General features: G+C 36.4%; 1 protein-coding gene across 2 annotated transcripts in view; it reads right to left on the bottom strand.

Annotated features, from left to right (window-relative positions):
* The window catches only part of glra3 (glycine receptor, alpha 3), a 50,183-nt gene that overhangs the window by 7,723 nt on the left and 25,465 nt on the right, over positions 1 to 16,995 (bottom strand). For both annotated transcript variants that reach the window (XM_079851514.1, XM_079851513.1), the window contains exons 4-6: positions 12,691 to 12,914; positions 11,108 to 11,190; positions 7,993 to 8,130 (exon numbers count right to left, since the gene is read on the bottom strand). In XM_079851514.1, the coding sequence (XP_079707640.1) occupies positions 7,993 to 8,130; positions 11,108 to 11,190; positions 12,691 to 12,914 (445 nt within the window). The remainder of the gene's footprint in view (positions 1 to 7,992; positions 8,131 to 11,107; positions 11,191 to 12,690; positions 12,915 to 16,995) is intronic.

The following is a 16,995-nucleotide window of genomic DNA, read 5'->3' as shown; positions in this document are numbered from 1 at the left end:
TTCATTTCAGAATCACAGGAAAGACATTATCTACAAAGTGCATGATGTGAACTGGAAAAGGAAAATAAACAACCCAGTGACCATCCATCTGATGATTATGCGGATATCATGCCAACAAAGTCAAGTCATTCAAGAACACAGACCATGCCCCGTGACAGGTATCGCTGGCTGAAAAAGGATTTTATCAGTCATTGGTTTTTCAGGTCAGGATATCACTAATGATGCCATCTCCCTTCATACACCACTGGAGTATTTACGAAAGTTTGTGTCAGAAGATGAACAAAATAGAGGACTCTGCAGACACTGTGGTAAAGACTACTTCAAACTTTGCAGCAAGTGCAATGTCCACCTTTGCTTCTCGGAGGACAAGAACCACCTTTGGGACTATCATAATAGAATATGCTAGGAACAGAGCTAAATCACCTAAATGCCAAAGTTTTCAGTTTTTGTAAATACAATCTCAACATATTTTGTTATAAAAAAAAAAGTTAAAAATGTTTTGTTTTTTTTCATAAAATTCATAAAATTTCAACATGTTTTTTTTTTTTCTTCTTTTTTTTTTCCATAAAATAATTGTCCAATCTTTAATATTGTGTGATTATTGGTGTATATATAGGCCACTGTTATGGGGCTACATACTATAAGCAGTACAAATGAACCCTTAGATGTTCTTTACATTTGCTCAGACAGTGAGTGAAATGACTGAAATTCTGCTACCCAACCGGCACAACGTTGCAATATTGCAAAATTTCCCTAAAACATACTAAAATATAAAAAAAATTATAAATCCATGTATTTCTCCATTTGAGGCCTCCCACAACCACATGTAAAAGGTGGATTTAAAAGAAAAAAAAAATTATTGGGGAGCGCGTGGCACAACCTAAATGTACAGTAACACAGACCTTTTACATAGTTAGTCAGGGTCAAGCAGTTGTGTTTCCGCTCTTTTTCTCTCGCTGCCAAGACGGTCTCCCGCGGACTTGTGGAAAGTTTTGATAAGATTTTGTGAAGATTCTGGACAAGGAGTGTTTTGACACTATGCAAGTAATTTTTTTTCGTTTTTTTTCGAGTTGGGTGTGTACGTCAGCAAATCTAACTTTACATTACCTTAATCACTGTCTTGTTGGCTAAAACATAGCACCATTTTGAAACATAGCAGCAACTCCTAGCAACTATTAGCTAGGCTTAAACTATTTTTTACACAGCGGGGTTAGTTGTAGCACAGTCTTACAACTAAGCCGCCAAGTGTACAACGATAATAAAATGAAAACAGGGAGCCACACAACTTTTCAGGTTTGAGTATTTATTTATATATTTATTTTGCCACATTTACCTTTGTTGGACTTTCACAAACAATGCTGGAATTTAAATGTCAAAGTATGATTTTTTCATATTTGTTAACTATGCATTGATCGCTTGTTTATTTATTAAAAAGCCTTTTATTTCATGCAATAAACCCTTTAAAATGTGATTTTGAGCTTGTTATTATTATTATTACTGTTATTATTCATAATAATATTTTTGCAGCTGCCACACCCAAATATAATTCAATATCAATTACAATATTTGATGATTTTATTTCTTTATTTATTGCAAAACTGTGCAGCCCTTTCATATATCTCTATCCATGATATTGATCCATAATAGAAGGATGATTGGATGAGGGATGGATATCTATCTATACAGATGTACAAACAATATCAAACTATACAGATAAAATAGTACTGAATTCTGTGTGTTACACACAAGTGTTACAACTAACCCCTCTGTCTGTTACAATTAACATAACACAATTAACGCATATGGGGTAAGTTGTAACATTTGTACTTCTGTCACTTTCAGTGCAACTGTACGAAAATGGTAGGTCCTAGAAAAAAAAACTTGTAGAGATGTGTGTTGCTTGTGTAAAAAAGGATTAATTTAACTTAATTATTTTTTAAATAATTGAGCCAAAACCCAAATGTGTTAGATTGTGCCCCGTGCTCCCCTATATGGGTCTTACATATTTAGTCTGTTTTTTTTTGTGTGTGTGTGTGTTTTTTTTGGAAATGAGGAATGTAAGTTGTCCAACACATTGCAAAACCATGATGCCACAAACTGAAAGTGTACAATTTATTTACATTTAAAAGCAGTGTGATGGATTTTAATTAATCAACTAACATTTGTTTTTATTGCAGGAATAACATTCATATGCTTTTAATGTGTCAAAACTCTTTGGGAAAAACTTATGACTTTGAGTGTATGTGTCTATGTGTTATTAATAACAGAAAGGGGAACTGAAACTAGACATGACTAGTTCGCAAAAACCTTGTGATAAGTAATCAGAAAATCAGAGTTTGCTTATGCCAGTGACAGAGGGAAAAGGTTGGGGCTTTTGAACCAATTGAACCAATCATATTGAAGGTGACATGTTAGTCTTATTTGTTTTCTTGATTCTATAAAAACTGTTGTATCTGTGTTTTACGGTGGGATTCTCAATGGAATTTGTCTGAGATCCTCCGGCCTTGCTTCTTGGGAGAGATTCCCTGAGAACTGCTCGGGAAGATCTCCTGGCCGTGATTAAAGTATTTAAAGGACATTTGCAGGTCTGTTTGTCGATTTATTCCTGCGCAGGAAGCTAGTTTAGGAAGCTAGTTTAGGAAGCTAGTTTAGGGAAGCAAGTAAGTTAGAAACTCGGCCAGTTGTCGACTGAAGACGCAAGAGCTAGAGTATTAAGGTATTGGTGTCGAGAGCAGACGCCAGAGAGTTAAGGTATTGGTGTCGAGAGCAGACGCCAGAGAGTTTAAGGTATTGGTGTCGATTTGGAGACGCCAGAGATATTAAGATCAGTTGGGTGTCGAGTGCAGACGCCCCAGATAGTTAGGTTTAGGGAAAGAAAAATATCAACGACAGCAGATATTTGTTTCATGTGTGGTTGTGGAACAATTGTAGACAGCCATTACAGACGGTTATATTTATGCACATAATCCGCATGAAAGGTAGAGAGCACCTACTTAAAACGCCTGAGAGCTTTCAGCTGCAGTCTGGGTTTTTTTTTTTTTTTTTTTTTGTTCTCTGCAACTGAGCCTTTTCCTCTCTCAAAACAAATTTCTGCAAGGCTTGTCTTTACTGAAAAGCAGGGAGACGGCTTTCACTTTTTCTGTCTCTTTTGTTCCAAACTCCCGCAGAGATTTTTGCTTGGTAATATTCCAGACTGTCCTACTCTCTAACCAGAGTGCACTTGCGGGGGGCCGGGGGGAGGGGGGGAGGGCTGGGGGGAATACACTTAAAATCTGTAAACCTAAATGTAAATGTAAAGAATCACATAATGAATGCTTGCTTAAAACTATACATGTGCCTAAACAAGTAATTGCATCTAAAGAGTATATTTGACACAGAAATGCTCCCTCTGGAATGTAACCTGCTCACTCTCACACAAACACACACTTCTGGTCTCCTCTGCAGTTTGGATGGTTGGAGCTGTCAACACTGAGGTGAACTAAGACTAAAGCACCTGAGAGAATAAGGGAGAGAGATGAGAGAAACAACAACAGGAGGAAAAGGGAAGGGAAAGGAACAAAAACCAGGATACAGTCTGTGTTATGGAGCCTGACAGCACCTAACGTTCCCATGACGGAAGTGGGATGTGCTGCAGGCTCAGGAAACAACTCAAAAGAATAAATCATCCAGATAGATTACAATGGATTGGGGTAAAAAACGATTGGACAACCACAGAAGAGTAATTTCTCCAATATTTTCTATAATTTATCTTATTTCAGGGATCGGGATAAGTAATATTTAAAAATTAATTAGTGGAAAAAATATGCTACTAGGGTACTAACATAATATGAACATCAATGGGCTCTATAATCCATTTACCTCCCCGGTAAATGTCAACCATTCAAAGAAAAATAGCTAGAGCAGAGAGGAAGGATAATGCTATTGGTGTCCTCATCATGAGCATTAACAGTTAATGTTAATCAATACTGAGTGTCATAAGCAGTAGTTATAATAACAAGCTCTGTTTTGTTTTCTAGTAGAATTTTTTTTACCCTAGTGTGAGAGAGATTATGGTCATTGATTGATTTGTTTTCATACATAAGCAATTTAATTTCATGTACAGATGTAACAATATCATCATTATTGTTGCTTGGTGATTTAAATAAATCCTCAAGGTCATGTTTTCAAGGTGGCTAGTATGAAGTTTTGATTAATTGTATGAATAATTTCTAGTGTTGGAAATGTAAAGTCATACTGTATGCCATAATTTTCCATCAACGTGTGTGTAAACCCACATTGTGGCTGTCATGGAGTTTCATAATTTCAGATGCATCGCATGATGTTCAAGGCATTCATTCATTTATGCATTATATGGAAATCAAATCCACGGTCTTGGCGTTGTTAGCGTCATCCTTAACAGTTTGAGCTAAGAAATTGTTGGAATTTATTTATTAATTTATTTTGTACAATTAAATTTATAAAAGGTATGATATTTAAATATGATATATACATTTATAAGGAATTATGCTCACCAGGCTTGCATTATTTGACCAAAAATACAGTAAAAACAGTAATATTGTGAAATATTATTACAATTTAAAATAATTTATTTATTTTAATATATTTTAAAATGTATTTTATTCCTGTGATGGCAAAGCTGAATTTTCCGCAGCAATTACTTCAGTCTTCAGTGTCACATGATCCTTCAGAAATCTTTTGAAAATGCTGATTCAGTGCTCAAGAAACATTTATTATTAATTATCAATGTTTGAAAACAGTAGTGGTGCTGCTTAATATTTTTGTGGAAACCATGATTGATTTTTTTAGGATTATTTGATGAATAGAAAGATCAGGACTACAGTACCTGCAGACAACAATCCATATTTTTGGAGCTTAGGCAGAGATTAATTTTTTAGTACACTGCTTAATTTACATACGAGGAAACCCAAATGGATCCTCAATCCTTTCACTGGTTGGCTTGTTCTGCATTAGCTCAGGGATGAAAACCCGCTGTGACATCACTAAAGCTGTGCCATGTGGTTATTTCACATCCCTCATGACTCAACTGATGGAACATGCAGCTCTGAGCAAATGTATGAGTGGGCTGAACTACATGACAGAGAAGGAAATGTGTGAGCAATCATGCAGAAGACCCTGTGTCCATCCTGTCACACTGGAGAGGAGAGATCACATTTAAAGAAGTGTTAATGAACCGATGGTGAAAGTGAAACGTCATTGTGGTGTTTAAAGGCTAATGTGATTTTTAGCATCTAATGTGCCCCCTGTACCTGTTGGTATAGGTCAACCGGGGCTGGTTGTATGAGCAATAAGATTGTAAAAAGGCCTTTGGGTAAATTTCAAGGGTTGTAAGTCTACATTACATTTATGCAATAACTCCATAGGGAAAGCATGCTTGCAAAGAAATGTCTACAGGCGTAAAAGGGGCATTGATTATTACTCAGTATGCTTATCTCACAGACACCAGTCTTATTTTGTCACGTAAGTGTAGTATATTTTCACAATGTGACATCTGTGGATTGTCAGTGACTTTAAAGATGCCATAGATCAAGTATTGAATTATTGATTCCTTACTATAAAAATGCAACAGGCAATTGGACACTAAGTGGTGTTCAACCAATCAGAGGCGCCTGCAGCGGATATGTTAAGAGATCAATATATTGTATACAGGTCGGTTTGAATGAATCACTCTAAAAATGCATTCAAATAGTAAAATCTATTCAATTTGATTGTACAAGCCAAACTGAGCCAAAATCCTACTAAACTCTACTTGTAATACCCCAAAATGCATAAATTGTAGTATTACTGCAATGATTTTTACAAATTTAAGCATTTGGAAAGTGTGATAAGAGAGTTCCACTCTTTCCTAATGCTGGTAGAGGGTTATTTATTGTATATTTGTATATGTCTCATGGTATCCTTGTTATGATGCTCTACCAACCAAGGAGCGCTCAAAAAGAGGTCTTGAAAAAGGTGAAAGACCCCTGATGTAAAATATTGTGGGGCACTATTAAAGCCAGAGGCTAAATCACTGCTCTGTGCGAGAAAGTCACGATTTTGTCAGCTCTGATTACATTACTTAATTAGTCTGCTCTGATAGGACATTTTGACAACATTTCAGCACCCTGCTGAAGATACAGCAGCATTAAATTAACACAACAGCTGAGTTGAGTTTACCATGCCTTCTTTGCTAGAAGCCTTCTTGTAGCCCACCTTCTTGGTACAGTTCTTGTTTGCAGACTTAATCGCAGTTGTATTAAAAAAGATAAACAAAGCATTGTAAAATAACTGCCAGAGAGAGAGAGAGAGAGAGATAGAGAGAGAGAGAGAGAGAGAGAGAGAGAGAGAGAGAGAGAGAGAGAGAGAGAGAGCGAGAGAGCGAGAGAGCAAGAAAATATAAAATGGGTTTAAGCATTATGAAATATAACAGAATAAAGTAAAAATCCAATCCGACCTCGGTAGATGGTAATAGCTTTTGGACTTTATGCTCATGATGGAAGTAAAAATGAAACAACATGAATGACATGGTACATGTTTATAATAAAAATGATTTTGATATTAATAGCTCAAAAGTGCACAAAACATATGCATTACACAGTCCTATTTTTTATTTTATTTTTATTTTTTACAATATTTCCTGCAGAAGTTCCCTAAGTGATTTGCAATTGTCTTTTATCTTTTATTTGGACACTCAACTGTCAATTCAATCAATAACAATATGCATTTGTGAGCAAATATTGATTTAATTACTGAGTTAGAAATTTGAACGGAGTCCAGGGAATAATGACATGTAGCTCCCTATAGACCTTAGCTCCGCCCCTTTTCAGCGCTGTGTTCGTTGTGTTCTGTATTCCGCTTTGTATTTCCACAGCAGGAAGGCAAGATCTTATGGATTTATGAATGAACCCCTCATTTAAAAATCTTCCCGGTCGACTGACGTTGACAACTGCTTCAAACATTACAAGGCATGGCAACTTTCGTCAATAACTCTACAATAAGTAAATCCACTTGACCAGCTATAATTACTCTCCGTCAGCGATGCCTTATAAATATATATTTGTATACAGAGCTAACACAAAAACGGAAGTTAAAACACAAAATTATCAAGATGGCTGCATGCTTGTTTCTCTGGTGCATGAGGTCTATAAGCAACACAACTGCCAAGAGATTTCCTGTCGGAATAAAAAGACCTTTGAATTTCAGTGTTCTTACAGTACCCTCCGATTCTATATTTCTTTTCTTTTTTCCCTGCGGTTTTCCATTTCTCTTGCCTCTCGAGTCTTTTAAGGGGTGATCTCTCTCTCATTTTGTCCTCACACAAAATTGTTTGAGGCAACCTGACCTTGACCCACCAGCATCTGTCATTCATCCTGTTAGAAAGTCCCTCTGAGGCAAAACACACAGTGAGGCAAAAGGCCAGCACACACCTCTTCCCTCGGTTTTGTGTGGTCTTCCGGTATACTACTGATATAACTGTAATATGTTTCAAACACAGGCAGAATTAAAAGTAAGAGTACTGAATAATTATTTCAATTACGTCTGACAAGGCTAATGAGAGCTTGGTATTTAAGGACATATTTGACGGGATGATCGGTAAAATAGAGATACGTACAATTCTGCAATGCACTGACGATATGAGCTTACAAGCTTATCCTGATTTTGTCTGTTTTTTAAAGATTTTTCCTAGAAATCCTTAGAAGTCTTTATTGTTTTAACTAGTTTTGCTGTTATTTTGTTTGTTTTAAAGATAACTTTCTCTAAATTGCAGATTTGGGGTTGTTTCAAGGACACTAAGCCAAATGTGTTACATAAAATACTGGGCATTAACTTTGTTAACTGGTACTTTGTTAATTAGCAAGTCTCAGGCAGTGAACTGCAAATCGAAAAAGTTATATATTTTCCTGTTCAGCCTGTGTCATGTTAATAATATACTGTTGCTGAGCATTTGCAGTTGATCAGTTTAAATTTTGTTGTGTGACATGTTTTGAAAATTACCTGTGTTGTAGTGCTTGGTGCAGTATCTTAAATCAGACTCATCCTTGAGGATGAACTGTGGGAGGGTCAGTCCGTCGGCCACCTGCACAGGTCCCTTCTCTTGCCACTCAAAGATCAGGTCATTCATTGTGTAGCCAACTAGAGAAATACCAAGAGATAACTTTTAGCACATTCTAGACACGTGGACCTTGAATGCAACTTCTAAAACACAAAAAATAAATATTGTTACATTTGATAATTAAGTTCTATGATTATTGTTGGGACAAAATGATCAGTGCCCTATAGTTGCCTAGTGCTGGCCTTTTAGTAAATTTTGCCGTTTTGAAGCAAAATAACTTGCAGCGGAACTCAGCTTCGCACTAGGGAATCTGTGTCTCAGGAATTCTAAGGACTAGAGAGAGCAACCTCTTATTCACAAAATAAGATTCCAAACACAGACATAAAGTGCAGCTTAGCCTTGCAGTGTTCAAAAGTACATAAATATTACTGTGAAAACGTAAGTTTTATTATAAATAATAATAACAATAATAATAATATTAATATATATATATATGCTAATATATATATATATATATATATATATATATATATATATATATATATATATATATAAATAAATAAATATATATATATATATATATAAATAAATATATTATTTATTTGTTTTTGTGTGGGGTTGTTTTTTTCTGTGGTACTGCCTCACAATGCATGCACTATTCAAACTACTTATACTACAAAACAGCATAGAATAGTGCTTAAAATAATAGTTCATTTAAAAATAAAAATTCTGTCATCATTTACTCCTTCAAGTTGTTTCAAACCTGTATGAATTTCTTTTTTCTGCTTAACACAAAGGAAGATATTTTGAAGAATGTCAGTAACCAAACAGTTGATGGACCCCATTGACTTCCATAGTATTATTATTATTATTATTTTCCTATTATGGAAGTCAGTGGGGTTCATCAACTGTCTGGTTACCGACATTCTTCAAAATATCTTCCTTTCTGTTCAGCAGATTTGAAACAACTTGAGGGTGAGTAAATGGTGACAAAATTTTCATTTTTTAAGTGAACTATTCCTTTAAGTATGCAAATTGGGATGCACCTGTTTGCATATACCTAGAAATCAATAAGAAATGCAGTAAACTGAATCCAACCTGTCGCAAAATGGTCTGTGACTTCTCTTAATGAACAGCTACTTTTTCATTCAGTGTAAATAAAAAAAAAAAAAAAAAAAATCAATCCAAAACAAATGCAAAACATGTTGAAGATTAGCCGATAGGCTGTTGATTCATTAAATGATAAGCTGTTACCCCACAAAAGCAGTTTATTAATGTAGTGAATCATCTTATCCACTGACATCCATTTAAATGCATTCTTTTGTCTCCTGTCCTGTGTATCACAGGTTTTTTTTTTTTTTTTTTTTTTTTTTTTTTTTTGTGTGTGTGTGTGTGTGTGTGTGTGTGTGTGTGTGTGTGTGTGGTTGGGTTGGTTCACCCAGTGAAATTTCTGTCATTATAATTACTCACCCACATGTTGTTCCAAACCCGTAAGAACTTCGGTCATCTTCAGAACACAAATTAAGATATTTTTGATGAAATCTGGGAGGTTTGGAACTACATGAGGGTGTGTAATTAATGACAGAAATTTCATTTTTGGGTGAACCATCCCTTTAAAGTGGCTTTGGTTGCAGTACAGAAGACAGGGAGGATGAATCAGACGAAAGGGCCGTTTAAGAGCCGCCCATGCAGCTGAATCAAATATTAAACCTGTAAACTAATTGTTATCCATGAAAACAAAAGCAAAAAAAAAAAAAAACCAACCCTATAAGCTCTTGCTGAATTTTTGTTATTCCGTTACTAAAACGGAAAATGGGAAAAAAACTGTATTGTTTCTCTTTATTTTTACATTGAAAATCAAATAATCAGAGGGTGCACGAACCACTGTGGAACTGATGTGATTTTTAATACAAATTTGCTGACTTAGAAATATATATTTGAACTATAGCCATACAGGCATAAAGCATGCTAACTACAGTACATACTGAAAAAGTGCAAGGCTTCATTAAGAAGACAAATCATATCACAAAGCATTAAGTAATTAACCAGCACAATATCCTCAGGGCTGCAACTGCAACGAAAAATGTATGGTGAGATGTTTCTTGATATAGCTCTAGTGTCACTTTTGCTTCTCTTGGTGTACCACTTTACTGGAGGGAAGGTGAATCTGCTCATTATTCTATTCTATTCTATTCTATTCTATTCTATTCTATTCTATTCTATTCTATTCTATTCTATTCTATTCTATTGAACAAGCAAGCTATTTCTAACAGAGACAGTCTTTGTGTCAGAAACTGTCTCCTCATTTAACATTGTTGCGCATCGTCAAGAGCCTTTCAATGAGCAACTCTCATAGCAACATGAACAGGGCCACTCTAAAATATGCAGTTGTGAAGACAGATTCCCCATGACATGGGGCCTTTCTTTAAAAGCCTCAAACCCAGCTCAGAGCACTCATCATGGGAGGGATCGAGGGAGATGTGGCATGTTTTCAAGTCGACAGAAAGCTCTTGGAATGAATTACCAAACACTTTGACCACTAGCTTCACTAATCTTTAATCAGGCACACAGTACTCAGACTGTAGAGAAAGAGATAGATAGATAGGTAGGTAGGTAGATAGATAGATAGATAGATAAATAGATAGATAGATAGATAGATAGATAGATAGATAGATAGATAGATAGATAGATAGATAGATAGATAGATAGATAGATAGATAGATAGATAGATAGATAGATAGATAGATAGATAGATAGATAGAGAGTCCTTAAGTTACTGTCTAGGATGGTATATCTACGTGATGATTTTAAGGCAACAGGCCAGATGTCTTCAGGGTCCTTCCCACAGAATGACATAATTTAGCACAATCATGCCAGGTAAACGCTAAAGCCTGACATGCTTCACATCAAATCTACTATTAACCTCATCCTGGCTACCGGCTGAAGTTAGATTATCAAATGAGAAACACAGTTTGCTTTCCACACAAATCTGAACGAGGGGTGGGGGGAGTTACATAACAAGCTCTTGATGAGAGGAGGTCATACGAGATTACTCACAACTCTCCAGCTGCATTATGCACGTCTGCACATCCATGGGGAAATTCTTCAGATCCATTGGACAAGAGAGTGTCAGTGTCAATCTAAAAATTGAATGGAAAAAAAGAATCGATTTTATAAATCATACACACGCCTTTTGTTTTAATAAACAGTAGAAAACATGGTAAGAAAATGCAAATGCAATTCAATGTACATTTTCTGAATGTTTGTGAAAATCCAAAGCTCAGACAAAGAAGGGAATCAAAGAGGAGGGCTTTGAGCATCCGAAGCTGCTTAAGTGGTGGAATTTCTGAACGGGGCTAAAGCAGAGGAGAGACGAGTCTGACAGCCGCAGATTGGCCATGTTTTAATTACACTCTTTCTCCCTCAGGGCACCACGTGAATTTCAGTCAGAGTGAATCCTCTGTCGTCTCACATCTGCTCAGCTTTCCGTCATATGTTCTCAAAAGCCTGACATAATTTACCACTCACTATTAACTCCAGCACTACCCATCAACCCTCATGCTGCCACAATAATGTTGTTTTCTTATAGCTTCACTGCAGTGATTGATGTTGAATGACATTGTTTATCCTGCCATTTGTTTAGGGGTTAGTTACATTTTAGGGTTCAAAGGGAATTTATATTAAATGACACAAGTCTGTGTCAGCTGAGATATTTCATTACTATGGATTGTAGACTGACATTTTCAGAAGCTAGTGCAGCAGTTATTTCAAAGGCCATGGCCATACACAAATTTATTTGTGAATTGTCAGTCATTGTGAAAAAGATCAACAAGAATGGATTCCAATCGTAAGAAATTACCTCACTTTTGTCATGACTGGTAATTGAATTTATGAGGATGTATGCTTTTTTATTCATAAATGTAGATACAGTTTTATAGGGGGGGGGGGGGGGGGGGGATGGGGGGGATTTTGGAGGATTCAAATTGAGATTTATACAAAGCTGAATAAATAAGCTTCCCATTGATGTATGGTTTGTTATGATAGGAAAAATTTTGGCTGAGATACAACTATTTGAACATTTGGAATCTGAGGGTGCAAAAAAATCAAAACATTGATAAAATCGCCTTTAAAGTTGTCCATTTATGTTCGTGGTTGTGCTGCATTCACTCACAAAAATAAATGTTTTATATATTGATGGTAGGAAATTTACAAAATATCTTCATGGAACATGATCTTTACTTAATATCCTAATGATTTTTGGCATAAAAGAAAAATCGATCATTTTGACCCATACACTGTATTGTTGGCGACTGCCACAAATATACCCGTGCGACTTGTGACTGGTTTTGTGATCCAGGGTCACATGATAATTGTAACCATGTTGAATAAGTGTGTATGAGACTGAATTGAAGACCATCAATAATGATCAATATCAGAAACCTATTCCATCAGCTGAAATATAATGAATCTTACTGATAATACAGCTCTATAGGGACAAAGCACATGCTGGAATTTGAAATGGTTGAATGCAGTGTTTAATTACATTTCAGTGAAACGAAGTAATTTGGGACATTTCATTTACTGATTTCAAATGCTTTCCACGACCCATGGTAATTCTGACTGGTGCCGAAGAGTCTTACCTGATTGAATAGAGGACATTTCCATTTTTGAATATTCTCAAGAGCTTGTTGTCAGTGGTGACCTCATGGAAGTGCGCTCCCTTCTCGTTGGCGAAGAACAGATCAGGCTTCCAAATGGAGTCTAACATAGAGGGATCCAGGTCCAGGGAGTCATCTGGGTACTCGCTGTAAGCTAACCGAGGGTCGTTCCATTGCTGCCGTAGGAATATGTTCACTCTGTAATCCTAAGAGACGAGTAAGTGCTTAACATCAGTCAAGGCAAATAGCACAGAAGAGTTGAAACAGGCCTCTCTGCTGGTTTTAAATCAGACATAATGGGTACTTTCATGTACAAGCATGCACAGCTGCTGGAAGTTACGAATGGAAATGAGCATCATTACTTAAAAATTACGGTACAGTAAAACACTTGTGTGAGACTTACACATTCAATGCACTGCTATTTACATTTTCACAATTATATGTGTGACATCACTCTTCTGAAAATCATGAGCAAAAACCTTCAAGGGTAAAACAAGTACCACCCAGACTACATTAAATATGGGCTACAAGTTTGAAAACCACCACGTTAGATAAATAATTAATGATTTTGTACAGTGATAAGGTGTGTAATATCATCACTTTGATGTTTTGACAGGCCATGGAGTTTAGCCAACTGTTACAACTGCCAACAGTTAGATTAGATAAAATATCTTAGCAGTTTAGCAAAGGTTATGCCTCCAAGAGGTTACTTCTCCAATCTAGTCATTGGGCATGTCAAAACTCAAACATCAATCAGCTCTGTTCCGTCCTGCTGTATTTGGTGAGAAGCGTAACAGACAAGGAAGCAAAATGTTTTTGTTTTTTTAAAGATGCTGTCATGCTTTGTTGAATATGTAAAAATCTGTAAAATATATTAAAACTATATGTGTGCATGTCTGAGAAACAGGATCTTTTTTCTCTCTGTCAATCTGACAAAGAGACATATCACAGACATGCTATTACATTTGTATTGAGACACAGCCCACAGCCAATATTAAATTAAAGTTCTGAGGGGAAAATGTTATACAGTTTTATATATGCCATAATTTTCATGATATTTGCCTAGAGGCCTGGCGGAATTGCATGAGTAATGAAGAAAAAAACCAACAATAAGCTTGCAGACAGAGTTACAATAATTTGAACTAATAAAAGCTGAAAGAAAATGTTAAAAACGCATCCAAGTAGAGAGTGAAACTTGTGCTTTTTGACAACAATAGTTATTTTGTTCAGAATTTTAAGAATATACTAGACAGACTGAATTTGCCTGAAAGCGATAAGACGAGCAGTCACTAATAATGAATGGAAGATGGCGGCGCGTGGGTGATATAATTTGTTAGAAAAGATTGAAATGTCCGCAACACTGCTTACTCCCATATTTTAATAAAAAAAAAGCAACGTTTCGACCCTACTGGGTCTTCTTCAGGCAAATGGTAAAACACATTTGATACAGAGATGTATAGGACTTACAATCAACTGACCCACCCTGTGATTACAATTAGCTTGATTGGGTCTGAACAAGCCTAATAACCCCACTCATTACTGAATCAAGAGAACACTTGCATGGAAAAAACAATCAACATACACAGGAAACAATTCCATATATATAAGTTAACCCCAAAAATACAGATTAACCCCAAAAAAGAATTTTTGGAGAAAAAGCCCCACATATGCATATAACTTGCTAAAATGTAGTCAGAAACAGGAAATTACCTACAAAAAATCAGTCACTCACATACATGTCATGTATATATATAAACCCACAATCACATACATAGGCTACATAAATACAAATTATATTATGACATATGACATGGCAAAGCCATACATTATAAGAATGGCTTTATATCAAAACCTTCATTAAGGCCATAAGGAGACATTGTGTTTAAATAGTAAATCCAAAAAGTTTCCCGTTGAAGAAGCCTTTTACCGTGATCTCCTCCTCTAAACGGTTTATTGACCCGCTCCACCCCGATATATCTAAGGGCGCTGACATTATGCCCAGCTAATTTAAAATGAGCGGCAACAGGACTGCATTCATCTCCTTTTCTGATGGTGCTTCTGTGCTCTGATTCTAGTCCGTAGCGCTCTCGTTTTTTTACCAACATATGATAAGCCACATGGGCAACTGATTAAATAAATAACATGTGTGGTGCTACATGTAATAGTGCCCCGAATAGATAATGTCTTACCAGTGTGTGGATGATTAAAATTTTTACACTTATACGTGTACGAGCACTGGGCACAACTGCCACATCTATAATTGCCATCTGGCATGCTAGGAAAAGGCGTTGTAAGTTGTGGACGTATATCATTCTTAACTAGATGGTCTTTTAAGTTAGAAGCACGCTTAAAAATAAGCTTAGGTTTTTCTGGGAAGACTTTGATTAATTTAGGGTCAGCAATAATTTGTTTATAATTGATTTGTTTATAATTGACAATTGTTCAAATTGATATAATTTGTTAGACAGCAAGGCGAATAGAGAATCGGGCGGTTTTCATATCTTATCTCTGTATTTCTAATAAACTCGAAGAACTTCATTAGAAGGTCCGTGCGTCTGAGTGCATGAGTGGTGGGATATTGAAAGGAGGTTCTGCTCATAGTTCCACATGGGAAATAGGCGCAACACAGTTAACTGTGTCAGATCCGCAACTTGTCAGCAGTCATGCAAACGTCTCAAGGCTGAGGATGGAGCGTGGAGATTACCACAAACAGGAAAGCATCAGTGTTCTGCTCCACTTCCCAAAACATCTAATTGTAGTGGTTTGTTGACAGAAACATAGCTGATACTCACAGATTACAGATCACCGAATTGGCCAACATCAGCTGATGAAGCATGCCTTACTTTCATTATAGATGTCACACCACTTATTTGTCAATCTCTTGCCCAATTTGTCATCAACTTAGCAGCTAATTCTGTCCTCTGTACATCTCTTTACGGTTTGTGTGGAGGAGCTTAATTGAACCCGTGCAGCACATCTGCGAATGCTCAACCCGCTGCAGGCCTTCAGTGGCTCCATGGCAATCTCCACACATCTGCTCTATGATTGCCTACTCAAGCGGGACTCAATGGCATTGAGGGGGGAATCTGCGCCCGTGCCAACAAGCCAGCGATTTATCACATCTCCCTATGTCTGCGGCTTCTGTAACAGTCAGATAGTCCCGTCAATACATTCACTGCTTTGGTGGTGACTATTGAAACACTCAACCTGCATGTTGTCAGCATAACTGTTGGCAACTCTAAGCCTGCATGTTGTAAGCATATGCCAAAAGGAGCAAAGGCAAAAAATAAAAATGTGGCACTTACAAGCAAAAATCAAGTTTCACATCAGTCCAGACGTGCAAAACATCTTCACGATGTGGGGATGTAATTGAAAACCTTATTTTGGTTAACCATCTTAACTCCACTAAATGAAGCTGTCGATAATCTTGAGATTATTGTTCTTATCAGCTGGTAAACAGAACTGGGCTCATCAGATCAGCACATGGACTGGCAGATGTGCCCAGATTCTGAAAAAATAAAGGGTAATCTATCTGTATGGAGACATGTTCAACAACAATCCCTTAATATGTTGTTTTGAAACAGCAACTACTTGAGGTTAGACCTTCATAACCTCATAATCGGACAATAAAGATATAATAGTTTAAAGCAGTGGATCATCTGAGAATCCCTTAGATGTTTAGATGTTTAGATGCTCTTGTCCTTTAATTTTCTTTTAGCGAACAATTTAAGTGGTATATGAAGAAATATAAATGGTGTCACTTGTCATTATGAATATCAGCTGTCTGGGAACTGAGGATTGTCCAGAATAATGTTCTGTTATGGCAATGTCTTTGTTCCTGGATGTTAGGATTATCCCATGGCCCTAATGCCGAGGGAAGGCGATCTCCAAGGGCCAGATGGTATGGGCAGTGAATCTAAGAAGGGTTAATCCATATGTAACATATGGGGAAGCATATCTAGAGAGAATTCCTTTCCATGACATTTCACCCTCTTCTTCACCCTCTCCTAGTAAAGCTTATAGACAAGGACAACCAATATGAAGGATGTTGTTTATTACTGCACATTGAAACTCTCCTGAAGATGTGTAATATACCAGAAAGTTTTGAACATATCCAGATATTTATACAATTATTTGAAATATATTTTCTTGATAGACCTCAACAATGTGTTCCTTGAAAAATGTGTGAACTGAATTTTTTTTTCAAAAGATGAAAAAAAGAAAAATCTTTAGAAATCTAGTTTAAGGGCGTTTTCACACCTGTATCGTTTGGAAGATTTGTTTCAG

The sequence above is a fragment of the Squalius cephalus genome, assembly GCF_949319135.1.
Source record: "Squalius cephalus genome assembly, chromosome: 2".
In the NCBI taxonomy this organism is placed as follows: Eukaryota; Metazoa; Chordata; class Actinopteri; order Cypriniformes; family Leuciscidae; genus Squalius; species Squalius cephalus.
This window is presented reverse-complemented; position numbering and strand designations above follow the sequence as displayed.